At 40.9% G+C, this 27,273-nt stretch overlaps 1 protein-coding gene across 5 annotated transcripts in view; it reads left to right on the top strand.

The window, feature by feature from the left end:
• igsf9ba (immunoglobulin superfamily, member 9Ba) overlaps positions 1-27,273 on the top strand; it is a 95,096-nt gene that overhangs the window by 16,038 nt on the left and 51,785 nt on the right. For all 5 annotated transcript variants that reach the window (XR_008573260.1, XR_008573261.1, XM_054795343.1 and 2 more), the window contains exons 2-4: positions 6,016-6,213; positions 16,067-16,213; positions 25,784-25,935. Coding sequence is in view for 3 of the 5 variants with exons in the window: in XM_054795343.1 (XP_054651318.1) it covers positions 6,016-6,213; positions 16,067-16,213; positions 25,784-25,935 (497 nt within the window). In the remaining 2 variants the exon portion in view is untranslated. The remainder of the gene's footprint in view (positions 1-6,015; positions 6,214-16,066; positions 16,214-25,783; positions 25,936-27,273) is intronic.

Below are 27,273 nucleotides of genomic sequence, written 5' to 3'. Positions count from 1 at the left end.
GCATCAAGCAGTGAGGTTTACGTAACGTGCTATGGCACAGCTACACCAGTGGTTCTTGTACCCCAGTTTGAGTATCCTATATGGATATTTCATAATCACGTCTTCCCACTACAGCACAATAACAAAGCAGATTCCAAGACTGAGCCCAGATAAACGTCTGACGACATCCCATCTAAAAAAGAAAAGTGTAATTTGATTTAATCTGCTCTGTTTCAGCGCAGAATCGGTGCCGGCTGAAACGACTAAAGTGGATTAACTCTATGACAGGATAATGCCGATTAAAATGATGAACACAATCACTAAGTGATCCATATGGCCTGCAGAGAGGAGAAATGGGTGGAAATGTTTGCGTTTTGATGTCAGTTTGCACAATTGAAGTGATATAACACTACTGAATGTTGCATAACTCAATAACTCCTTGGCCGTTTTTTGCAAAACTTTGTGAGGACATAGCATGGACAAGGGAACAAAACCTTTCCGTTCTGTTTTTGGCAGTTGTCACCACCACCTGGTAATACACATTACTGCCACCTAGAGGACTGAAGTGGAACATTATCTACAGCAACCACCTTCAGCATACGCCACCGTTTCCTGCTCCACTTTTTGTGCGTTCAGTATGACACTAGCTTCAAGGATCCACCGTGCTGTCGAGCATTAAATGTCCCCTATTATGCTAAATTAACTTTTTAATGATGTTCTAAGAGTAATATTTGTCCCCACAGCCTGTTTATGAGCATCAAACATGATAAAAATCTATTATCTCCCTCACTTTTGAGAGAAGACCCACTCAAACGGTCACTTTTGAAGTTCTGGGTTTTCATGAAGGAAAAACCTCCTTCCACACGCCCATGCCAGTTCCTCTGATCCGCCTCGAAAAAGCAGCTCAGAACTACACAGTATCCCCGTCATTGCAGTAACATTACTGACACCGAGTGACCAGTGGAAAATATTACATATCACGTCTTTAAATGCATCTTCTGAATGCCTTGTATTTTAGTTCACTTAGCCATGCTTGAAAATGCTTAACTTAGGTCAAAACCATGTAAAACTTGATTAAATGTGCATTTTTTTGCTCATAATATGCAATAATAAGAGATAATAATTCATAATACGCAATCGTTTCCGAATGAATTTATTTTGAAAAACCATGATAGAGCTTCAAAATGTGAAACGGTGAGATACAACTGTAATACTTTTATATTTTACTGTTTAAGATGTGTAGCCCTGCCCTGTGCTGCACGGTGGTTTAGTGGTTAGCATGTTGGCCAACACAGTAACAGTCTGGAGATCGGGAAGCCCTGGGTTTGATTCTCCCTTGGGCATTTCTGTGTGGAGTTTGAATGTTCTCGTGCGTGGGTTTTCTCCTCTTTCCTCCCACATTCCCAAAACATGCATGTTAGGTTAATTGGCGACTCTAAATTGTCCATAGGTATGAATGTGAGTGTGAACGGTTGTTTGTCTATATGTGCCCTGCGATTGGCTGGCGACCAGTCCAGGGTGTACCCCGCCTGTCGCCCGAAGTCAGCTGGGATAGGCTTCAGCATGCCCCCGCGACCCTAAAAGAGGAGAAGCGGTATAGAAAATGGATGGATGGATGGAAGATGTATAGCAAAGCCTGCTTTTTTTTTACGAAGTTGTCGTCCGTGAAGTTGATGCCAGATACACAGGGTGTGCTCATCTAGGCCCTAGACTAGGCCCTTATTATTAATTATATTAATTATGTAATTTTATTATTATCGCTTATTTTTCTATTATATTATTAGTCCTTATAAGGCATTCAGAAGACGCATTTAAAGGCGTGATATGTGTTGACGTTGCTCACTAGGTGTCAGTAATGTTACTGTCGTGACGGGGGTATTGTGTTGTTCTGAGCTGCTATTTAGAGGTGGATCATGGCCATAAGGAAGGAGGTTTGACCTTCATGAAAACCCAGAACTTCAAAAGTATCTTTTTAAGTGGCTATCCTCTTAAAAATGAGGGACATAATAGACTTTTCTGTAGACATCTCACAGACACAGACTTTTCTGTGTATTGTACAGTTCTGAGCTGATGTTTAGATTGCGGACTATAGAAGACGGTGACGTTCGGCATGCTGGGTTAGAGCTAGCTTTTATAGGAAATAAGTCGGAAAAGAATAGAACGAGGAAGTCTTCAACTGTTCACGCTGTGTTTTCAGCATCAACCCGTAAGACAGAGTATCTATCCTGTGTCTTTTTCAAATAAAAAGGTTGACTAATTTACAGCCATCCTGACGTGGTGTCATTCAGCCGCCCTTACATTACATTAATTGACAATAGCCACCGCAGGAAGTACGCTGTCCAGAAAAAAACAACAAGGAACTCTCCCAATGCATATGTTTTATTTGTGTCTAATATGTCTTACTTTGTGTTATTATGTCTACTATATTGGGTGATACGAGTGTAAAGGCGACCCTATGGGTGTTAATTTATGTCTACAGGGCTCTAATACAGTTACTGTAAAATTATTTAGAAGGTCGTAGAGGTTTTTTATGCTCTAACTACAAATATATTCCATTTATAAATAATGAATCCTACTTTGTGGAAATTCAGTTATCACACTCGGGTCTGGAACCAATTAACCACGGTAAACTAGGGACTACTGTATATAATAATAAAAGTATTACAGCTATTAACCTAGGCCAATTTTTGCACCATTATGTATTTGTAGCACTGTTTTGCTCACTGGTCCGTACATGAAACCTTCCTGTTTACAGTCCTTCAACCCATCAGAGCAGATTGACCACTTATGGCTTGTTGTGTCACTTGGATTTTTCACTTAGACAAATACAAATAGCCAACCTGTGTTCAACAACAACGTCATAATGCCATGGAACCTCAACTTTATGCATTTGCACACCACATCAGCATTTGGGAACAAGGATGAGGTGATTAAAGAAAGGGAAAAATGTACGTCTGTCTCTGGCAGCGTCAGAAAAAGTTATGGTGTATAATGTTTAAACTCTAGTTACCTCAGAGGTGCAAGACCACACTTCTCTTTTCAGCGTGTGCACCTCCCGCCTGACTGCTCCATTTAAAGGGGTAATCTCACCCCTTGAGGATGAGACTTCTAAATCAGGGCAAGGGGAACTCACCCAGGTATAAACAGCCTGCTGTGTAAATTTGACCTCGCTACATTCAGACCACACACAATAGAGTAACCGAGTTACCGTAATGTCCGGTGTATAAGCCGCTACTTTTTCTCAAACTTTGAACCCTGCGGCTTACACAGCGGTCGGCTACTATGTGGTCATGTTACAATCTTGTGACATCTCGTATACTTTAGAACTACTACTAATCGTTTAAATATGTATTTCGAAAAACGCTATTACAAATGTAGTCCATCGTAGCGGCAAAAAACGTTCAGTTAACAACCAAAAAACACAAAGAAGCCACTTTTCGAAGCGTTTGCAAACCCTGTCGCTCTTGTTGAGCATGCACATGCTTCAGTTTACAGTGAGTAACAACAAGCACAATTTATGCTAAAATTAAATACAAAACATTGTTAGATTTGGATTATTTAATAAACACCATAAGTATACCACCAGGGTTGCAAAGCCTGTTGAATGAAAACAAAAAGCGAACGCAACATGTAAAAGAGGGTACGTGTTGAAATTTATGCAGAGATCGTGTTGTTGACACAATACCTGCATCCGCCTGGGGCTCTACACACTATGATGACTCAAAGGCGGACCATGGTATCCCTGTTCTCACTGTACCGTGGTTCTCGTGAAGTCCAGAGCGATAACTCCAGCAGCTCGGAAATAGTGTGTAAAAGCCAGCAATTTCCCAAGTGACCCTATGTAAAACTTACGCAATTTACGTAGCGCCACAGGCGTACACGTCATATCTGCTCATCTATACAATACATCAATAAATAGAAATACAGGTAAAATAAAGCATATAAAACATAAAATGCCATGTTGTTCTCTTGAAGATGAATAAAGTATATATCTATCCACAACCTTCGTAGTCACAATCTTCCATCTTAGAAAACACATGAAGAAATGGATATGATGCCGCTTTCAAGTTCAAGACGATCGCTTAGCAGTAATGAATGTATGGTGAGACGTTGTAAACGGCAACATGAAAAGCTGACGCAAAGCAAATGGACAATAGCCTTCCAGAGGTAAGAAAAGCAGATGGCCTGAACGAGAAAACATGCTTGACTGGTAACTACACAGAGAGCAGACAACCTCATGCGCATGCGAAGACCAAGTCTGTCGGTGGATTCTTACAGTGTGGAGCATCAACGGGTTTCAAAAGGCTGGACTACTGCCAGATCAAGAGCAGGACACGAAGAGTGGCACCAAAAGACAGAGAGAGAGACGGACAACGAGTGTGACAAAGGAATTATGATGCTGTTCAATTCTGACATGGAAGAGGAAGACTTTCGTGGTTTTAGTTCCCAAGAGGACAGCGATGAATGACTTTACTGGTAGGCTACTGGGGCTACTATGGGGTTGGCTACTATGTTACATGCACTGTTTGGCACTGTTTAACTAGCTGTGTTGCACCACTGTTTGGGGAAAAAATCATTTATTTTATTAAAAGTTTAAAAAATCTTTCTGTGTAATGTCTTTCTGTGCACTAAATATCACATTTTATGATGCGGACACCTGCGGCTTATAGTCCGGTGCGGCTTATATACTGTATGTACAAATCTTTTTCTCTCTCTAAATTTAGTGGGTGCAGTTTATACGCCGGAAATTACGGTATATTGTACGCAATACTGAACCCTCTGCTTTATAGCTGCTCCCCCTCTTATGGAATGTTGCTCTTGGTAAGGACCTGGGATAATGTATTCATCCGTTACTGATCAGAGCGATGTATTGGGTTTCTAGTTGTAACCGGAACAACCTAAAAATAATTTTCTTGTGATATCACAGAAGACTAGGGGTGTCACTCTTTTATGATGTTAAAAGGAAAAAGGGACAGTGGGCAAAGAGCACTTTTGCATCTTGTAGTACATAACTGTGGTGCATTCAAGGACTGTTGAATAAAGTGCGAAAGGTTGAAGCTTGACGGAAGACATTATGGATGAAACCAAGACATAAACATTGTGGGTTTCCTGATCACTGAGTGTGCCATCCGCTGTGCTTTTGTGTGATATCCTGCTGAGGAGACTGCTTCACCAGCTCCGATGGTCAATCGATGGTAGCATATATGTACAAGAGATAACTGGTTTCCAGTTGCATCATCTAGGTATGTTAAGACAATTCTTAACTCAATTCCACAATTTAATTAAGAAGTTTTTAAATGCTAATTTCAGTCGAATTCATGCAATTTTTTTTTATGCACGTAAACATACTGTACTGACTGAGAATTTAAGAAAAATGGGCAAAAATGCTCTCTCTAACAATGACAATAAAAGAGAAATGTCTAGATCTGATCATTTTTGCTCCACAAGGTTCTGCTGAAACAGTCAAGTAGTTTTTGCATAGTCATACAGGCAGTGACACTAAGACAGCACTAATAGGCAGTGCTCTGATATTGTTCGTCTGGAGTGAAGCAGCACCACGTCGCTTAATCCCATACAGTGACTCAATGAAAGCTGGGATGGGATGTGCTTGTGGGCGGGCAGTTGGACAAAATTCATTCCCAGAGTGAGTGTTCAGCTGAGGCAGGTACGTCAACCTTTCAGTCGTCTGATAATAACACTCGGCAACGTGCCTGCGCCTTGCTGGCTGAGCACCAAGCCCGGTGGCGCACTTGAGGAGTGCAGGTGGGCGCAGTTACGTTCAATAGGGAGACACTCTTGGCAGCTCAGATAACATACAGTATGGCACCACCACAAAATACTGACAATGGGAGGAGCTGAGGGAAGATGTGCTTTATTGTACACCGCGAGTGCTCAGTAAAGAGAATGGTGTTTTATTGCATTCTAGTCATTTTGTTGATGTGCTTTAATTGCCCCCTAATTACTTCCTTACATCTCGCGTCACCGCGTCAGCATCGGCATGAACGTCCTGAGATGACATTTCTTTGCCGTCCTCAGGTGCCCACGGAGTGAGAGAGGAGCCTCGGTTTGTGACGGCGCGCGCCGGAGAGAGCGTGATCCTGGGGTGCGACGTGTCCCCTCCCCTGGATGGCCAGCAGCCCCCCTACGTGGTGGAGTGGTTCAAGTTTGGAGTGCCTATTCCCTTCTTCATCAACTTCCGCTTCTACCCTCCTCATGTGGATCCAGAGTACACTGGTAAGTGTAACAGTGGTCACCACCACAGTCTGGCCCTGCACATCGAAACCTGGACCACGCATCCCCAGTTGAGCAGTGCTAGTCAATGAGCTAAAAGCCGTGGGCTGTCAACACATTGTCCAACACAGCTCTTAAGGCATCAGGGAGTGAGGCCTACACACGTACTATTGCACAGCCACGGCAGCTGGCATCTGCTACGTATGCAAATAACAATGACATTAGGAACATGGGAGGGGAGTTTCTTTACGAAAGGGCGTACTCACACAAGGCCAGTAGCCAATCATACCTACAGTCTGACATGTTTGGCTTTTGTGAGCGCAATGATTCACGTTCAAATTCTGTGCACGATGCTAGTTGCACGAACACGTACATGCACGCAAAAAATGTAGCCAAGTCACACCGAAACAATTCATGACAGGAATAAATAGAAAGACTCAAAATACTGCAAAAGTCAAAACACATGGCTCACTCATTCACCTGCGAGTGTATTTCTGTGTGTGATAATTAATGTGATTATTATTCTTATTATTATTTAATTCATGCGATTGTTCCTCACAGCAAAAACAACAGCAATACAGAACATGTGCAAAAATGCTTTTGTTGTAATGTTGATGTTCAGAATTCCTGCTGTTTGTGAATGCACCTTGCCCGCTGTGCCTGTGATTGGTGGATAATGAGGCAGTTTTGTTTGGTGTTGTGGACAGCGCTGGAGAAAGGTGTGTGCGGTGCCGGAACTGGGCACTGCTGTCAGTTTGTTAAGGTCGGCAATAACGTTTGAAAGGAGAGTCAGACTCTCTGTGTGTCTGTCAGGATGCTACATTATTTACAAGACGTTATTTGCACATTATCACCTTCAAGCACTTGTTGCTGGTGGCTGAATCTGTATTCATTTAGCACCGAAATGAGACACTGGTTTTTAAGGTCCGGTTACTATCGTTTATGTTGGCACCGATGCCCTTACAATACCTAGTTTTGGTACGCATCCCTATTCGCAAGTAATTAATGACAGCCACCACCTTCTATAGTAGCAATACAGTAGTCCCTCGTTTGTCGCGGTTAAGTGGTTACAGACCGACCGCAATAAGTGAATTTCCCCAAAGTAGGATTCTTTATTTATAAATGTAATATTTTTGTAGTTAGAGCGTAAAAAACCTGTTTACGGCCTTCCAAATACATTTATTTATTAGAGACCTCTCGACATGAACAAACATCCTTATAATCACCTTTCACTCCTATTACCCAATATAATAGACATAATCAGAGGAAATAAACAGTTTAAGACATAAATAAGATGCATGCTTGTGTGTGTTGCAATAAACGTGTTCTGGATGTGTAGAGAACATGAAGTGACGTCGGGGGTTCAGAGTTGATTGGATTACGGCCACAACAGCAACTCATGTTATTATTCGGATTATTATTATTAAGATTATTACGTTGTTGTTATTGCGCCTGTTGTGACATAATTTAAACCTGCAATAAAAGCCTCACCGAACATTATAGTAACAGTACTGACACCACTGACACCAGTAACCAGTGCAATACTACATATTACGATGTGAATGCATCTTTTAAATGCCTTGTATTTTTCTATTTGAGTTCATTTATCAATTTTTATGCTTGAAAATGCAAAAATACATAGCATTTGCTTAAATATGCCTATTTTTGGACTGATAAAAGGCTGTATTCCACCATGAAGCACCATGAGTTATTAATTTATGTATTTTTGAAAAACCGTGACAGAGTGAATTCACGAAATTTGAACCGCAATGTGGTGAGGGACAAATGTAATCAGAGGGACTCGAAATAAGACTGCAAAATTATCCACAACGTCAGGGAAATTGCAGTAATACAGCATACAGCATAGTAGAAGTGATGGCACATGCAAATGTTACTCACGTCCAAATCCGGCAAGGTAGGAATGGCCTAGTGTGAGTACACCTGAGGACTGCAGCTGTGGGCAAACTAGCGCCAGCGCTGGAGAGAATGGTCAGCCACCCAGCCAAGGTCCAGGGTCCAAGCGTTCTCTCAAGCGAAAGTGAGTTTCTCTTCTTCGTGTGTCCGCGGTCCCAATGATTAGGAAACTTCCTGTTAACTCTTTGTTGGTTTATTGGTCCGATCTGGTTTCAGCCAATCTTGGCTAGGAGGACTGGGCATCTCAGTCATCAGAGAGAAGGGTGACTCATAATGAAACTGTGTGTGTGTGAGATCAGGGTGAAGAACAGGAAGAACAGGGTGTCTTTGTTCCAAGTGAAAGGTCTTGTGAGTGTGTTATCTGTAGATAAGCACATGCATGTTACAGTACCCAACAAGAAATGAGTGGAAAATATTCCATTCCTAACATTAACTTGCTGTTGCTTTCACCATATTGGACTGATCAGCCAGGACAGAGACGTGCGTGTGCCCCATTCTTTGATGCGTGCCTCACACAGATGACTGAAAGTGAAAGTTATGCCTATTATAGATGCATTACACAACACACGAATCACATCATAACCTTAAAGAAAAATCCTCTGCTGATTTTGTCAACGTTTCAGCACACTGCCTTCACACAGGCTCTGAACAGCAGGAAATTGCTTCCTCTGATGTTGTGCGCGCGCGTGTGTGTGTGTGTGTGTGTGTGTGTGTTAGACAAGATGTCACTCTGTCAGAATGGGGTCAGATTTATCCCCTCCTGTTCACGCCTCTTTGCAGAGTATAAAACCTCATCCCCAACTGTTAATGTGCTGTCAAATAGAGGCAAACAATTTGGAGCGCTTATGTCCTAAATGTGAAAATTGACACCTGACACATGATCAGGACTCACAAGTTGAGAATTGTCTTTCAGTTATGTTGAACTTGTGCACAGTAAAGGGGATCCCCCCCTGTGTGTAGCTGGCTTCTGGTCCGTGCCGCTAAAGGTGTGTGTCATTGTTTACTTGACCCTCAGCAGTTGTCGTGCTGTGAGCAAAGTGGACTTTTCAAACAGCATCAGTGTCCACTATGCCATGTGGCCTCACACTGGCTTCTGAAGAATTATCATGAAACAGATATAGCAGGAATATCCTCATCTCATGATGCACAGTAGATCCAAGCGCATTTGTCCAATTGCATATGTGGTTATACTGACAGTAGACTGCTCATTAAATATTTTGAGTTGATCAACGCTTATTTGGATGAATACCTTTGAGGTTATTGTTTATAACAAGTGAACATGCCAACTCAGCTTTACTTACTCAAGTTACTACACATTACCATATTTCTTCAATGTGTTCATGTCTTTTTGTGTGAGGCTCCCAAACAGAAAGATTCCGTTCCTTGTCATGCATACTTTTTATTTATTTGTGCTAAGTGATACACTTTGCACATCTCCTTCCAGACCATATCTATCCTTCATTACTGCGCCTGTTTCTCCTGCGGCTATATGTAAATTGCAGCATTTAAAAACATCTATTTTTGTGCCGACCCAAAGCAACGACTCCATCAATAATTCAGCTGTGCAGCTTGTGAAATTGTACCGGCGGATTCTCTTTGGGACAAGCTGCTGGCGTAAGAAAATCATATATCTTTTAACAACAGTTTTCCTGCATTCTGATTTATGTGTGCATCGTAGGCCGCAGGCTGTAGATGGGAAGTGATGTTTTTGAGCAAGATGAAAGATGATTTGGGTAAATAAATACACATTAAAGTGTTAGTTTTTTCAATTTTAATGATTCTGTTCATAACCTTTATGGACAGAATTGAGGAGGAGTTGAGGGGGTCCAGTTTGTGGGCCAATGGATCTCGTCTGTGCTATTCGCAGCTGATGTGATCCTCATGGCCTCATCACCTTCAACTTTTTTTGCGGTTTGCAACTGAGCGTGAAACTTCTGGGATGAGACTCAACACCTCCATATTCGAGGCCATGGTTCTCAGTCGGAAAAGGGTGGATTGCAGCCTTCAGGTTGGGAGTGAGGTCTTCCCCCAGGTGGAGGAGTTCAAGTATCTCGGAGTGTTGTTCACAAGTGAGGGAAGGCTGGAGTGTGAGATCGCCAGGCAGATCCGTGCAGCGTCTGCAGTAATGCGGTCGCTGTGCCGGACTGATGAAGAGACCACTAAGTCAGAAGGCAAAATTTTTAATTTACTGGTCGATATATGTTCCTACCCTCCCTATGGTCATGAGCTTTGGGTCGTGACTGAAAGAACAACGTCGCTGATACAAGCGGCCGAAGTGAGTTTCCTTTGTAGGGTGGCTTGAGGAGCTTGGTCATCCATGAGGAGCCTACAGTAGAGCTGCTGCTCCTTCACATCGAAAGGAGTCAGTTAAGGTGGCTTGGGCATCTAGTCCAAATGCCTCCTGTACGCCTGTGTTCTGGGCATGCCCAACCGGCAGGAGGCCCTGGGGAAAGACCTAGGACATACTCAGTTTGCTGCAGCCAAAGTTTTCCACATTTGTGGTGCCTCATATGGGTTGTGCTCAAAATGTTTTAGACGCCATTCCACCACACTTGTAGATATCCTCAAAGTTTTATACCCATTAGCCAAATGGCCAATTAGTTGCAATTAGTGCCCATGCAAAGACATTTTGCTTGATGGTGGCCATGTTTTGTAACCAATCATGCTAAAATTTTGCGGACATGCACTTGTCAGTCCATTAAAGGAAAAATGCACTTAAAAAAAAAAGTGCCCACCATCCACAATCATTAACATGAACACGTCTTTCTCTTTTTTCTGCGTTCATTCATTCATTCATTCATTTTCTATGCCGCTTCTACTCAAGGGTATGCTGGAGCCTATGCCAGCTGACTTTGGGCGAGAGGTGGGGTACACTCTGGACTAGTCGCCAGCCAATCGCAGAGCACAACCATTCACACTCACATTCATACATATGGACAATTTAGAGTTGCCAATTAACCTAACATGCATGTTTTTGGAATGTTGGAGGAAACCGGAGTACCCGGAGAAAACCCACGCACACACGGGGGACATGCAAACTCCAAACCGAAATGCCCAACAGAGATCCAAACCCAATCTTCCCGATCTCATGACTGTGACTGTGTAGTAAACATGCTAACCACTAGACCACCGTACGGCCCGAAGCTGACACAAATTAATGAAATTGTATAAGCCAGGGGTGTCCAAACCTTTCGCACGCCAATATGCTAACCACTAGACCACCGTGCGGCCCTATATTATATTGTATTGTATTGTATTGTATTGTGTTGTATTGTATTGCATTGTAGCGTAGCGTAGTGCCTCGCCTTGCATCGCATCACATCGTATCGTATCATATCGTATCGTATTGTATCGTATCGTATCGCATCGTATCGTATCGTATCGTATTAAAATACAATATTCTTTTTATTGTTATATTACTACATTTTTTCTTAATATTTTGACTTAATTTTTTTGTATTACTTAAATTCAATTTTTGCTGTTGGTATTTTGTTTTCGCAATGTGCCAATGGCCAATTTAAAAACAGCAGTGTGCCGCAAATGGCCCCCAGGCCACACATTTGACACCACTGATTTACAACAATAGTACAACAAACTTGAATGAAATAAGCTTTATAAAAATGTGTTATTGTGTTTAATTTAGTGATGTGCCAAAAACATTTTAAGTTCCGTAATCTATCCTAACATTGTCAAAATATCGGCTCAGAGCCTGAAATCAGGATCAGAGGCCAAAAATGCTGATCGGGACATCCGTAGGACTAACAGAATAAATGTACCAGAGTTTGCTTAAACCAAACCAAACATGATAAGCGTGAGCATACCCAAAATGGGAATTGGGGGCCCCTTGGGTATACGGTGCTGTTAACTACAGCAGTGTCGTCTCCCTCCTTGATTTCTTCAAGACACCACCCACCCGACTCAGCACTTCAATGGCCAAAAATAGACCTGACTTTTTCAAGACTAACAGCCTTTTTTCCTGCAAGACTGCAGTCGGCACACTCCTCTCCTCCCCTTACTCCTCTCCTCCCCTTACTCCCCTCCTCCCCTTGACACCATTGATTTTCTGCTAACAAAAAAAACTGTCCGTTTTCCACCCCAGCGATGAAGGTGATCCCGGGGTCGGCCTACCTATCTTGGACATCAATGTATTAGCCAGACACCCTGTCGGAAGGGCACAGGAAACAGGTCGTATGTTGCATTTACACATCAAAGTTTGCAAAAATGCTCCATCTATGAACACTTGTCAGGCTGAGCAGAAGCGAATGTTTTAGTCTGCTGGGCTGTCAAAGGCAGCCGGAAGCTCCGAGACAGACAGCCAAGCAGCGGACGATTTCAGCAGGCTCGCTTTCTTGAACTTCTCTCTTTTCCCTTGTGATTTGCTCCTTTTTGAATTCCAATTTATCCTAAGCTGTGAAGAAAAAAAAAAGTGCCAGACTGGACAAGTTCTGTGTGAAACATATGACTTCTTTGAGATGGAAGGCTGTTTTTCTCACCCTCAGAGATAGTTTTGATTCAGCTTAAATTGTGGCCTTCAGGAATTACTGCGAGACAGCTGGTCTGTTTTCAAGCCAGTTGGCCAATTTCACTTTTTTTCCCATATTTATTTGAGTGAGAGTGAGGCAGTAAACTTGTTTGCTGTATTTGCTGAGAGTTAAGAGGGTGCTATCAATCTGTGTCTGTGTGGAGTTTGTTATATTATACCTGTTTTATGTGTTTTTTTCCTCCGGATACTTCCTCCTGCAGTCCAAACATTTCTGTTAAGTTCATTCAAAAGTCTAAAGCCACTATTCCACTGGGTGCTATAGAACAGTTCAGAACTGTAAACAGTCGGGGTGTTGCGGGACGAGATGAGATGGGACGAGACTTTACACGAGATTGGGTCTACGAGAACCAGATTGTAACTTTGCTTTTAAGAAAAGCACAATGAAAAATATAACAAAAATATGACAATATATTGCAATCTACTAATTTCATTTCTACTACGTTACAGTAGGCATGTAACGATATGAAAATGTAATATCACAATTGTGACCAACATGATCCCGGTTATCATTATTACCATGACATTGTTGAATGTGTCCAAAATGTTTAAAAACTGCTGATACACACACTAAAGTCTAACGTATACACAAAGTCTACACACACAAATAACCAACACACACAATATACTTTTTTTGGCCAAGCCCGACATTGTAAACTGCACATGTGCACCCTGGGGAAGAAACCTTGAGCAGAACCCAGGCTCTGTGGGGCGGCCATCTGTCTCGATTGGTTGGGTTAAGATATAAAAATAGAGGGGTAGACGGTAGATCAAGCCAGAAGGAATATAGAGGAGTGTCTCTGATACATATCAGCGTATCAGGGGTCAGTTCTAACTATATATTTTAGTAAAGAGGTAGATTTTGAGTTCACTGTTAAATAGAGAAAGGGTGTCTGCCCCCTAGATTGAGTAGGGAAGATGGTTCTACAACAGAGGAGCCTGATAACTAAATGCTCTGCCTCCCATTCTACTTCTAAAAATTCTAGGCGTGGCAAGTAATTGTAAATTCTGGGAGTGGAGTATTCTCCTGGGTTGCTTGGGTTCTAGGAGCTCTTTAAGATATACTGGTGTCTGACCGTGTAGTGCTTTATATGCAAGAGGGAGAATTTTAAACTCAATTCTAACTTTGACAGGTAAACAGTGCAGTGAGGCTAATACGAGTGAGATGTGAGCTCTTCTTCTGGTTCCGATTAAGATTTGTGCGTCAGTATTTTAGACTAACTGAAGGGTCTTTAAAGATTTCTCATGGCAACCTAGTAATAGAGAGTTACTCAGCAGAACATAAAAATATATTGAATATATTAGCGCAACAAATGCGGATTAATATTTATTTTATGTTCGTATTCATTTAAAACATTTGTGCTGTGCTTCACCTGCCTCCCCTAACTCCCCCACGTCACTGTGGCAGAGCAGTGTGTAACCTGACGATGAATTCTGCAGAGTAGAGAATCACTTCACTGCTGTCTGCTGTAAAGAAGAAACAGCTTTGAATGGTCTCTCTTGTGTAATCCATATTATCCACAGTCATCCATTCCATTCTTACATTCAATAACACAAAAGTGACAATTGTCTGTCCACAAACAAATGCACAGCAAACTGCTCGGCCTACAACTGCTACCCAATGCATTAGAGTTCCATTATTCTCAAAAAACAATCACCCAAAATGTTGAAATGTTCCCACTTATACATTAATATAAGATATTAAATGAGAATAATAATGAGGGATCATGGAAATGATGGATCTGACTCAGTCTTGGCCCCCACACCAACCATCAGTAAATTTGTGATGAAAAGATTGAAAGGAAGATGGAGTAACATCAACATCAACATGGACGCTGACACATCCATCCATTTTCTACAAATGACAACCAACCATTCACACTCACATTCATACCTATGGACAATTTAGAGTCTCCAATTAACCTAACATGCATGTTTTTGGAATGTGGGAGGAAACCGGAGTACCCGGAGAAAACCCACGCACGCACGGAGAGAACATGCAAACTCCACACAGAAATGCCCAACAGAGATTCAAACCCAATCTTCCCGATCTCCTGACTGTGACTGTGTGGCCGACATGCTAACCACTAGACCACCGTGTGGCCCGACGCTGACACAAATTCATGAAATTGTATAAGCCAGGGGTGTCCAAACCTTTTTCAGCGAAGGCCACATAGTGAAAAATGGGAGGATGCAAGGCCCGCTTTGATATTTTGTAAATCAACACATGTTGATAAGCTAAGACGTTATATACATTTCAAGAAAAAACTACGTCTCAGCTTTGTGATGTAGGTGAAAAAGCCTCTTAGTATCAAGCAGCTCTTTGCTCTTTTTAAATTTATGTTGTTTTTTCCCAAATATTTTAACTTTCTTCATAACATGTTAGGTTAATTGATGAGTCGAAATTGTCCATAGGTATGAATGTGAGTGTGAATGGTTGTCTGTCTATATGTGCCCTGCCATTGGCTGGCGACCAGTCCAGGGTGTACCCCGCCTCTCGCCCGAAGTCAGCTGGGATAGGCTCCAGCAGACTCCCGTAACCCTAATGAGGATAAGAGGCACAGAAAAGGGATGGATGGATAATCTTCGTAAAAAAAAATTCTGAATGTTTTTCATATTTTCACTTTCATATTTTGACTTTATTCATTTTATTCATTACAACTTCATTTTGTTGTGTTTGTCCATCCATCCATCCATTTTCTATGCCGCTTCACTCACTCGGGTCACGGGGGTATGCTGGAGCCTATTTTGTTTTGTTTGTTTGTCATAATATTACAACTTCAAAAAAAATTATTTAAACTATATTACTACTAAAATGACCTTTTTTCCTCCTAATATTTTGAGCCTATTCTTGTAAAATTACAGCTGTGCTTTCATTTCTGCTGTTGTTGCTTGTTTTTTTTTTTATTTTGCAACTATTTCAGCTTTCTTCTTGTAAATTTTCTTCTCCTAATGTTATGACTTTGTTCCCATCATATTTGGACTCAATTCTTGTAACATTGGAACTTTTTCTGCAACATAATTTTCTAAAAATTTGAACTTTATTCGTTGGTTTGTTTATTATGACTTTAAAAAAAATGTTTGTTTTCAACTGTATGCTGTTAAAATGGCATTATTTTGCCTCATAATATTACATTATTCTCATAAAATTGTGACTCTTCGACTTTTTAGATTACAATTTTTTTGTCTTAATATTTGAACTTTATTCTTGTCAAATTACTGCTGATTTTTTTCCATTTTTTCTTTTGTTGTTTATCATAAGTTTTCTGGTCAAATTATATTTTGAGAATGTGCCGCGGGTCAATAAAAAAAAAAAAACAAAGCCGCGGGCCGCAAATGGCCCCAGGACCACACTTTGGAAACCCCAGGTATAACCGGTGTTTATATGTCCTCTCTTTCCAGGTAGAACCTCTCTGCACGGGAAGGCCTCCCTGCAGATTGACCCTGTGCGCTCGGAAGACCAGGGCTGGTATGAGTGCAGGGTCCTGATGCTGGAGCAACAGTTTGACACCTTCCATAACGGCAGCTGGGTGCACCTCACAGTCAATGGTGAGTCTCCAGAAGAGCATTGTTACCGCCGGACATGCTTAACGAGTGCACTTGCACACTTTAGCATGTCTGAAAAGGGGTAAGAAAGAAGCAGAGCTTTTTTAATCCTACCCTTTATCCAAGTCTTGACACATGCTGATAGTTTGTTCACTTCCTGTGTTTAAATGTTCCCATTTTCTGGTGAGAAAAAAGAATAGAGAATGTGTAACAATACATCAGGGGTGTCCAAAGTGCGGCTATGTTTTTATTGGCCCTTGGCAAAAAAACAACAACAGCAAAAATGGAAAAATCAGCTGTAATTTTACAAGCATGAAGTAAAAATATTAAGAGAACATAGTTGTAATTTTACGAGAATGCGTAACATTACAAAAAACGAAATCATTTTAGTAGCATACAGTTGAAATATTAAAGAAAAAAGACTTTCCTTTTTTGAAGTCATAACATTATGAGAAACCAACAAAAAATAGTTGTAACTTGGAAAATAAAACAACAGCAGGAATGGAAAAAGCAGTTGTAATTTTACGAGAATAAAGTTAAAACATTAGTACAGTATTCTAACAAGAAAAAAAGTTGCAATTTTGCAAGAATAAAGTTAGCAATATAAGGAAAAAGAATGTCATTTTAGTAGTAGTTGAAATATTATATGAAAAATATAATAATATTATTATTATATTATGACAAACATAATTGGAATTACTGTATGTTGGGGAAAAAAGTTATGCTATTTTGGAATGAAGTCAAAATATTTTGTGAATAATATTATGAGAAGAAAATTGAAATATTTGGGAAAAAAACAGCAGCAAAAATGAGAAAAAAGAGCTATGCTTTTTCATCTTTAGCACAAAGCTGAGATGCATTGTTTTCTTGTCATATATATATAACTTCTTAGCCTGCATGTGTTGTTTGACAAAATATCGAAGTGGGCCTTGTATCCTTTTCACTATGTGGTCCTCGCTGGAAAAACGTTTGGACACCCTGCAATAAATTACAGCTTATACAGTGAAGAAGGATAACAAGAAGTGCATCATAAAATTACAAATGTATATAAGTAAATGAATAAGACAAATATAAAATCAGTTAATAATGCCAGTACACGGACATGAAAATTGTAAGTTTGCCACTCGTTTGCAGTCGTAGCCTGACTCAGGTGGGCTTTGCTTGTATTTTTATGTCCTATTCAGCTACAAATCTAGTGTGTCCCAGTGATTCAGTTGTTGGTATGATTTCCTAACTTTTCCCAAGACCGATTTGAGCGAGAGGCTCAGTATTTATTTGGCTATTATTTAGCTAGCGGTGAACTGATTGTAGTTTGTATCCCTGAGGCATAGTCTGTGATCGTCGATGAGCTATCAAATTGATGACAGGCTTGGAAAAAAGCTGCACCTTTGCATTTCTCATACGAAAGCCCTCAGGTTAGTAAATCCTACTACTGTATATGCTCTGTGTGTTTTATATGAAGAATGCAGTTTAGTCCGATTTTCCTGTTGAGCTGTTTTTGCTTGCAGATGTGTGCTTTGCTGCAAGACACAGCACTTTTAGTCTCATGATGAGTTTGGTGCAATGTTTCACAGGGCCCCAACTTCCCCTCTTCCGTCTTTATGGGTTCGTTCACACGTGTATTTCTGGTGTTCATCCAAATTGTGTGAAAGCTTATGCATATGTTTCACAGTGGCTGCAGAGCTCCTATTTGAATAATGATGACAAGGTGCTGCATGTAAAATACCGTGTAAAAGACCATTTATAAAGCTCACGGCGTGGCATAATCACGTCGGAATGAAACATGCTGATGTGTATAAAAGCTGATTATCAATGCGGAACATAATGTTTTTCCTGTTTTGCGCATGCTGGCGCGTGTTAGCAAATGATGCCAGCGCGCAGTGTGCAGTGCATTACATCAACGCTGACATGAGAGCGTCCCATTATGTGCGATTGCATGAGACCTCTGTGTGCTGCTTGAAGCTCAAGATGAAGCATGAATAGGTCAGACCGCGGCCCCGAGCGTCACCTGCACGCTGGTGGCGTTTTATGAATGCCTTGTTGTGCAGGCATAATGCACCTCTGTCGTTTGCCTCATTAGTATTCACGCTCAACTTTAAGTGCTGCCGCTCTTCCTCCTCCAACGCTCTTCACTCCTGCCAGGCCTTTCAAGCTAATTGGCCTGTGACAGAACTAATAATATCCCTCAATGTTATGTACATTTTGCATGTTAAATTATGTTTTTTGTTGTTGTGTGAAGGCAGAGAATCAAACACCGATGCTGTTTTGCATTGCAGCTATTGTGTTGTTTTGGAAGTTGATGACGTCATTTCTCAGCACTCATACTACATTTCTGAGAAAACTACAATGCAGTTGGATATATACTGTACATTAATGAGGGCTGTCCTAAATAACGTGTTAACCTACTTTTAAAAAGTCTTACGATAACATTTTTACTGTAATTAATAAGGGGGTGTCACGACTTGATGAGTTTGCCGGCTTCTGCCAGCTTCTGCCGGCTTCTGCCGGCTTTCCCTGTCTCTCGCCTGCAAACAGGCAGGAAGAGAGTTCAGTCTATGTGTTCGTTTCAGCACCTTGGTGTGTTTGTTCCATAGAACAATGACATGAACGGAGTGAGCCGTCTTCTCAGTCGTACAGTCTCTTTGTCTCGGTGAGTGGAGGCGGGGCCGCGAGCTTACACACAAAGTGCAGAAGAGTGTAACGTAGTAGAAATGAAATGAATAGATAGTCATTTTTTCATTGTACATTTCTTACAGTAATATTAAAATCGTGTTTCGTCGCATTCTTGTAGACTCAATTTGTATCGTCTCGTCTTGTGAATTGAGTGTCTCGTGGCACCCACGAGACCCACACCTCTTTGTTATGACGGGGGTAATGTGATCAAAAATGTAAATAAAATATTTTAAATTAATTGTTTTAATTTTAAATTTTAAGAGAATATGATTGCTTTTAGGGGCCGCACGGGGGTCTAGTGGTTAGCATTAGCACCCTTATAGTCACCTTTATAGTCCAATTACCCAATATAGTAGACATCATAGGAGAAAATAAAAATATAAGACAGAACTAAGACATAATATAGATCAGTGTGTCCAAACTTTTCCCACTGAGGGCCACTTAGTGAAAAATGAAAGGATGCAAGGGCCATGTGTCAAGGGTCAACACCTGTAGATATGCTAAGAAGTTATTTGTATATATACTGTATATATTAGGTGATATCAGTGAAAAAGCCTATTATGAGGACAAATGCTATATACAGGTCTTTCATCTTTATATACCACCGCATGGTGGTCTAGTGGTTAGCATGTTGGCACAGTCACAGTCAGGACATCAGGAAGACCTGGGTTCGAATCTCCGTTGGGCATTTCTGTGTGGAGTTTGCATGTTCTCCCCGTGCGTGCGTGGGTTTTCTCCGGGTACTCCGGTTTCCTCCCACATTCCAAAAACATGCATGTTAGGTTAATTGGTGACTCTAAATTGTCCATAGGTATGAATGTGAGTGTGAATGGTTGTTTGTCTATATGTGCCCTGCCATTGGCTGGCGACCAGTCCAGGGTGTACTCCGCCTGTTGCCCGTAGTCAGCTGGGATAGGCTCCAGCATACCCACGCGACCCTAATGAGGAGAAGCGGCATAGAAAATGGATGGATGATTGCTTTTATTTCGCTGACAAATTTTAAAAAATATATTTATTTTGCCTTTTGTCTTAAAAGTGTTTTTTAAGAAGAGGTTTTGAAAAAGAGTGGTCTTCTTACAATCAGGATCATCTTATATCCTGGTTAATTCTGCATTGCTGTATTTGGCGTTTATGCTGGGAGAAAGCATTTCCCAGCATTCTCACCATAATGCTAAATGTCTCAATGGGACGTAAAAGCACCGCTGTTTCTCAACATCACTAGCGTCCAGTCACATTGCATTGATGTCTCCTGAAATATATGTATCGCCATGTTACAATATGAGAGCTGCTTCAAGTGCAGACATCAAACAAGCGCTGCCTTCATGGTGCCATCTCCACCTAAAAAGGCTGTGAGGGAAGCAGGTGCCATCTTCGTCTGGCCTCCGCACAGTCACTCGAGGCAGCCGTTTCCTTTGGCTGTTTGCTTTTTTAAAATTCCTGTTTACACACACACTCCTCCTTTGGGTTCCTGTGTGGTGGCCTTCGCTTCCTGCCAAGCAGACAGCGCATTAATGCCCACTCAGTGGCAGGTGTCAGATGGTGAGGCCTTGTGCCCGAAAAAGACACTAAGGCCAGTCTCTTCCCTTCCTCTTCTCCCCGTGTCATCTAGTTTGACTTGTGTGTCCCTTTTTTTGGATTTTTTGCTTCAGAGATCAAGGAAAGTTTCTTTTCACTGTGACACCAACAGACTCTGAGTCATACTGGGACACATGCAAGTGTATTTGCATATTCATATATTGACATTGCCCTGCACAGTACGGTGGCCGAGTGGTTAGCATGTTGGCCACACAGTCGGGAGATCGGGAAGATCTGGGTTCGACTCTCCGTGGGGCCTCTCTGTGTGGAGGTTGCATGTTCTCCCCGTGCGGGTACTCCGGTTTCCTCCCACATTCCAAAAACGTTCATGTTACGTGCAATATTTGACATTCATAAAGCCAAATTAATTTTAAAAAAGTTGACTCTGTCTATCAGCATTTTCTCAGGTGCAAAGGCAACTAAAAAGGGACCAAGTGCGGAAATGTAACGAGGTGTCAGTGAGATACTGAGCTAATAATGGCAAAAGAAGGCTTCAAAAGAATAAGGTGTGCTAGCATCCATCTGCCTGTGAGATGCGTGCCTCTAAACGAGAAGAACAATGTGATTCAAACATCTTTATTACTATATAAGTCATGAAGGGCTGCAGCAAGTAGGACAAGAACGCTGTGCTCAGCTGACTTTTTCTTTTTTTATTGGAGCAACTCTTGTGTTTGCCGTCCTGTGGGACGAGCATGTACCTGACAGTTGGAGACAAGTCCCAAGTTGACCAGTATACCTGCACTTGTCACCACACTGCCTGCTGCTTCTTTCCTGTCAAACGATGCTCCTTCCCAGAAGAGGCAACTAAATTGGGGTTGGAATTATTAGCATCACTTACATATTCTTTGTGTGGTTATGTAATACATGTGTTGCACAGAAGGCTCCATGCAATAACATTAGAATGGGTTTATCATACAAGTATGTTATATATACTCTTTGAGCAATGTTCTGTTTTTGGACAATGATGCGTTAGTTGCTAGTACAGGGGTGTCCTGTCACTTTTTACTGCCCCACGAGCGCATTCTAAAAATGTGATTTAACATGAAACCTAAAAAATGGACAAATCTGATGGTTCTGATGGCAAAAAGGGCAAAATTAATGTTTATATGGGTGTCACGATACACTCAGCTCACTAGATGAGACGATACACAATATTGGGTTCACGAGAAATCGACGAGATGATATTTTGACACAGTAGTGAATTTCTGAAATAGACTCACTATCATATGTTTTAATAGATGTCATATGCGGCAATCGTGTTTTGATCTGACAAATCTTAAGTAACTTTGATCAAATGTAGAATTACTACAGTGCCCACTTGGATATTAACACGGCGGCAGCTGTTCAACTCCGATGAAAAAAAGCAGACATACGTCGCGAGCAAGTGACGCTGGGAACACTGAGGTATGTTAGATTGCAATGTTTATAGATTCTCTCGCCCGAAGCTGGGATAGGCTCCAGCATACTCGCAACCCTAGTGAGGATAAGCGGCATAGAAGATGGATGGATGGTTATCAGATAATGTTGTAATTCCCGGTATCAGCCCGGTATTTAGCGGATGTGCGCTCCTAGTAAAAAAGTGTTGCATTTCGCAATTTGCATATTTTGCAACACAAATTTTTGTTAATCAATGGACCCGATTGCCCCCCCCCCCAGATACTATTACAAATACTTTGAAACGGATTAATTTTAAATGTAAATAAAAATAATTTCAAAGAATAATGACATTTATCAAGTCTGATGTTGAAACTCTAAATTTAGGGAACATTCTCACCTTAATAAATGAGAAGAATTTGCATCTTCAATAAAGATCAGTAATGGGCTTTGTAATTAAAGTCATTGCGTAACAACTACTCCAGGTCGCCACTTAATCATCAATGCGAAAAATGATGCACAATCAAGTGTTTTAACGCAGTCATTGACTCACTGACTGAGTGGGGCACTTAAAGCAGTCATGCATTTTACTAGCACCTACCTTAACTACTGTATCTAATGAGTCTTTATTAGGGAGTGAACTGCAGAGACAGACAGAGGTCTAAGTGGACCATTTGTTTTCTTGGTGCTTGTGTGCAGTGTGATGCATGGCAGCTTTCCCAGCAGCAAGCAGTGTCCCACTTGTGTTGACGGTGTCTTCTCTCTCTTCAAGTGAACACACAACCTCTATTTATCATCAGTATATTGAAAGACTGAAAGCTAAGGGGGGCAAAATAGGATTAATTGGCCCCTAGTTGCTGGTGAAGAGCTCGGTGAAGCTTAGAAACATCAAGAGCTAATGCAGGGACATTACCAAAAGGCTTTTTTCCGATTGGAAAGATTTAGTGGTGGCTAAAGCCACGACTCTTCACTTCCCTCTTCCTGATAGGTGAACATTTTCTTTCGTTCCGCAGAAAAGTGATGTTTTCTTTTCAGGATTTTGTGAGGACGAAATGAGATTGTGGCTACTGGCGTTGGCCAGATGGTCACAAATTGCAATTGGATTCTAATGTTGTGCTACGTTTGCTGCATGAGTAAACAAATTGTTTGCTGACACAAGACGAGTTGGGGTTGTTGTTGTTTACGTCTGGGCTGTGCTCTTCGAGCTTACAAGGAGCAAGCTCACAATTCTTCTGTCAAAAATTATTTTTTTGTGTTTCAGTACCATATACAGTGAAGCCTTGGTTAGCGTCATTAATTCGTTCCAGAAAGTCTGACTAACCAAAACGAATGTTAACCTAATCCATTTTTTCCATAAGAAATCATGTAAATTCAATCAATCCGTTCCAGTAAGCCAAAAATGATAACAAAAAACATGTTTTTATAGTTTGGCAACATAGCCTAGCTGACTTGATGTCATCAGCGGTTTATTTTTTAAAATGTAAACAACACAAAACATGTTTTTATTGTTTTACATGCACAAAAAAGTCCAATTCATATAAATGACAAATGAAAGGGATAAATGAACATTTAAGGTTACCTTTACCTGAAACTAATGTCATGACCGTTCCCAAAGACGCGATGTGGCAAGGTACACCACCTTCCTGTTTTGCCATGAATTGTTTCTTGAATTCAATAGTGTTTCTCAACCTCTTTGTCAAAATACTGGCACTTGAAACTTTCTTTGGCTCCATTTTGGGGTTACTGACGTGAGAAATACTATCGAATTCCAGAAATAACACATGGCAACACGGAAGGTGGCGTCCGCGTGGTGTCTCGCTGCCACGTCGTGTCTTTGGGAACAGTCACATCAAGAATCACGTCTTCAATCAAGGCAAAAGTAACTTTAAATGTTTATTTATCCCTTTCATTCATCACTGATATGTATTTATATACATTTGCAATTGTTTACTGCGTGTAAAACTATAATTGTAAAACTATATTAAAAAAAGTGTTTTATGTTAACATTTTTGGCTTTCTGGAATGGATTCATTGGATTTACATTATTTCTTATGGGAAAAATGGTTTCAGTTAGCGTCCATTTGACTCGATCATTAATAATTAACGACAGAATTAAAACAAAATGGAGTGCACTACTTTGCTGCATGCAACAGAGGTGCTGCGTATAGAACACTTACCACTGGCATCAAAATTCACAGAAAAAAATAATAATTGTCCTTCTTTGAACTTGAATAATAATATGGAGTGCATGAGAAAGTGGAAAAAAACCTAGCTCTCATTGACCACTTACTTATTGTTTATTTACATATTTTACTTTATTTTGTATGTTTGTTTCTCATAATATTACATCTTTTTAAAACAACATTTTTTTTCTTTAAATTTCAGCTCTAAGCTACTAAAATTACATTATTTTTCCTCATAATATTACGAGTTAATTCTCATAAAATTGTGACCTTTTTCCTCGTTAGAATACGTCTTTCTTCTCTTTATATTTGGATTTTATCCTTGTACAATTACAGCTGTTTTTTCCATTTGTACTATTTTTTTTCCTGCTATGTCAACTTCCTTCTCGTGCATTTTCTTCTCATAAGAACAGTTTAATTCATTAATAATTGTCATAACATTTTAATCTTATATTGAACATATTTCACACACAGACACACACACATATATATATATATTTAGAGTATATATATATATATATATATATATATATATATATATATATATATATATATATATATATATATATGTGTGTGTGTGTGTATCAGAGATGCTCCGATCAGGCTTTTATGCTGCCGATACTGATACCGATCATACATGAGTGAAATCGGCCGATACCGATACTGAAACCGATCACATGAGTACATTTTTAAATGTACTACTGGCTATATCAGGATTCACCACCATTTTTTTTTACAAAATGAAAATAGCTTTTACAAAATGAAAATAGCGAAGAGCTACTCATTTTTCCTAGCTTATTTCAACCCAAACAGAGCTTGTTTTACCAGAACATTAACAAAATGCTAGTGTCAACAACTCACAGTTTGTATTTCAGAATGTATTTCTTCTAGTGTTCTCGCTCACCTCATGTGGCCGTGGGGGGCTCCCTGGGAGGCCTGGTGCCTGCAGTAACCATGCACGTTGGTGACCCTTGGGCTATATGATATGAAAGGGAAACCATAAAATTTAGACAAACACATATTTGACTGAAACTTAGAGGATCAGGCGCCTTCTTTAATGAGACTTTGGATGCGAGATCAGCTTGATTTCACTCTCGCAGGAACACCAGGCAGTCCGACGAATCCAATTATTTTTGGGCTATCTGCCTCACGGGCGCCACACACGGGAGGCGGCGGGCAGCACATTCACATCTGCAGCGGATTGTCAACACAGGCCGCTTTTCCTCCTCTGAACCACTTTGATATCCCCAAAGTACCTCCATATTCCACAGCCAGTCTAAACCGTGGGAGACTTGTACAATTCGCTTTGGATGTGGGTGCGTCGCTCGCCGGTGTGGCTGGTCGCAGGCGCTCGTTGCCTCCCGTGTGCGTGGTTTGCTGCACGTTGGTGGTGGGTTTCGTCGGTTGCGATTGTTTGTCGCCTCCTGCACGCACAGGCGCTACATTAGCCCCCACCCGACTGACGATCACATCACGAGCCTCGATAACTCACCACACATTGTTAAGGTGAAACAGATAATGAAGTAACCGTAACCCTACTTTTGGCCCACCCTGTATACATATATATATATTTACATAAGTATATATATATTCACTTTTGCTGTTGTTGTTTTTTTTAGTTTTCATGTTAAATGATATTTTCAGAATGTGCCGCTGGCCAAAAAAATGCTACGGCCCGCACTTTATGATCTATCAGAACTGAGGCATTGTGCGTTGTTCGAGCACTGGATTACGGTGTATTTACTTTTGCTTCTCCTGTCTCCCACAGCCCCGCCTACATTTACATCAACGCCACCGCAATATGTAGAGGCGAAGGAAGGGGGCAGCATCCTGCTTAGCTGCTCTGCCCAGGGAAACCCCAAACCAATGATCAGCTGGCTGAGGGAGGGGGAGGAGCTGGTAACCAACGCAAAATATTCGGTAAGAAAAAGGATCTAAATTCATATTTATGAGCCCGAGCTTATACAGAAGCCTTCTTTTTCACAGATGGTGTCCATCTGCCACAAGAGTATGCTGGCTCGTGTCAGTTGATCATGTTTGTGCTGTAAAAAATAGCACTTCATTTGGGCATATTTTTAAACAAGTGGTGCAAAGCAAAATATTCAAACACTCAGTAGTGGGTCATGTTTCATTTATGAAGATGATACATTGGATTGTTTTTAAATTGAAGGTAAAGATCTGGTCTTATTGTGGTTATGACTCATTTAGGTGCTTGCTATGTTCCCATGAATGAAAAAAATTCAGTGTTTGTGTCAGCTATCTTAATCTCAGTGTCTGCATGCTCTCTCCACCAGTCGCCTCTCCTTAACACCTATCTCCGTAAATGGCAACATTCTGATGCATTATTAATTTGCAGCCTTCGGCATCCATATTACATTAGTGCTCACTTGAGTCTTTCACTAAAAATGAAAGTCACCACAGAGCCAAGCACTTATCAGCCGTCCTCTAATATTTTTTTTCCTTGGGAATTTCATGCTAAGAAGATTGTCCAAGTGTGTGGGTGTGTGTATGGTGTGTGTGTGTTTGCTCACCCACATGCTCGCTTCCACGGAGACTCGCTAGAGAAATGCAGGAATGTGTCAGACAGGGTCAGAGAAGAGTGGGAATCGTCATGATGCTCTCTTTACTTCACTTTATTGCTTTATTTATTTGCTCATGGAAAAAGGTCCATAAAATTAAGATGCAAAATGAAACAGCAGACATTTAGGTGGGCTTGTAAGAGTCGTCGAAATGATCGCTTCTTGCACTGAGGACTGATAAGCCTCATACAGGGGCTTCCCCTCAAAAGCTTTGATTAAAGCCATTAGAAAAACATGACAGATACGGATTATGTAATGACACAAACATGTAGACAATCGTGCAGGTAGCACACGAGTATCAGCCCAGGTACTCTATGCCAAGTCTTATCTACGGATTGGCCTAATACCGTAAATTCCAGACTATTAAGTGCACCTGAATATAAGACGCACCAACCAAATTTAAAAGAGAAAAAAAATGTTGTACACAAAGTATATAGGCCACACTTGTCTATAAGCCTCAGGTGTCCACGTTGTAACATGCGATATTTAGACAGAAAGACACAATATCAACCTAAACTAACCTACACTCTGTGTTCTTCATCACTCAGGTGAGTGAGACGCTTTTTTTCATCGGAGTTCAACAGCTGCCGCAGTCCAAGCCGAAAGTGCAGTACAGTAATTCTACATTAGATCAAACTTACTTATGATTTGTGAGATCATGCTGAATAAGACTTAAAAA

This window comes from Dunckerocampus dactyliophorus, chromosome 12 (genome assembly GCF_027744805.1).
Source record: "Dunckerocampus dactyliophorus isolate RoL2022-P2 chromosome 12, RoL_Ddac_1.1, whole genome shotgun sequence".
NCBI classification, from domain to species: domain Eukaryota; kingdom Metazoa; phylum Chordata; class Actinopteri; order Syngnathiformes; family Syngnathidae; genus Dunckerocampus; species Dunckerocampus dactyliophorus.
This window is presented reverse-complemented; position numbering and strand designations above follow the sequence as displayed.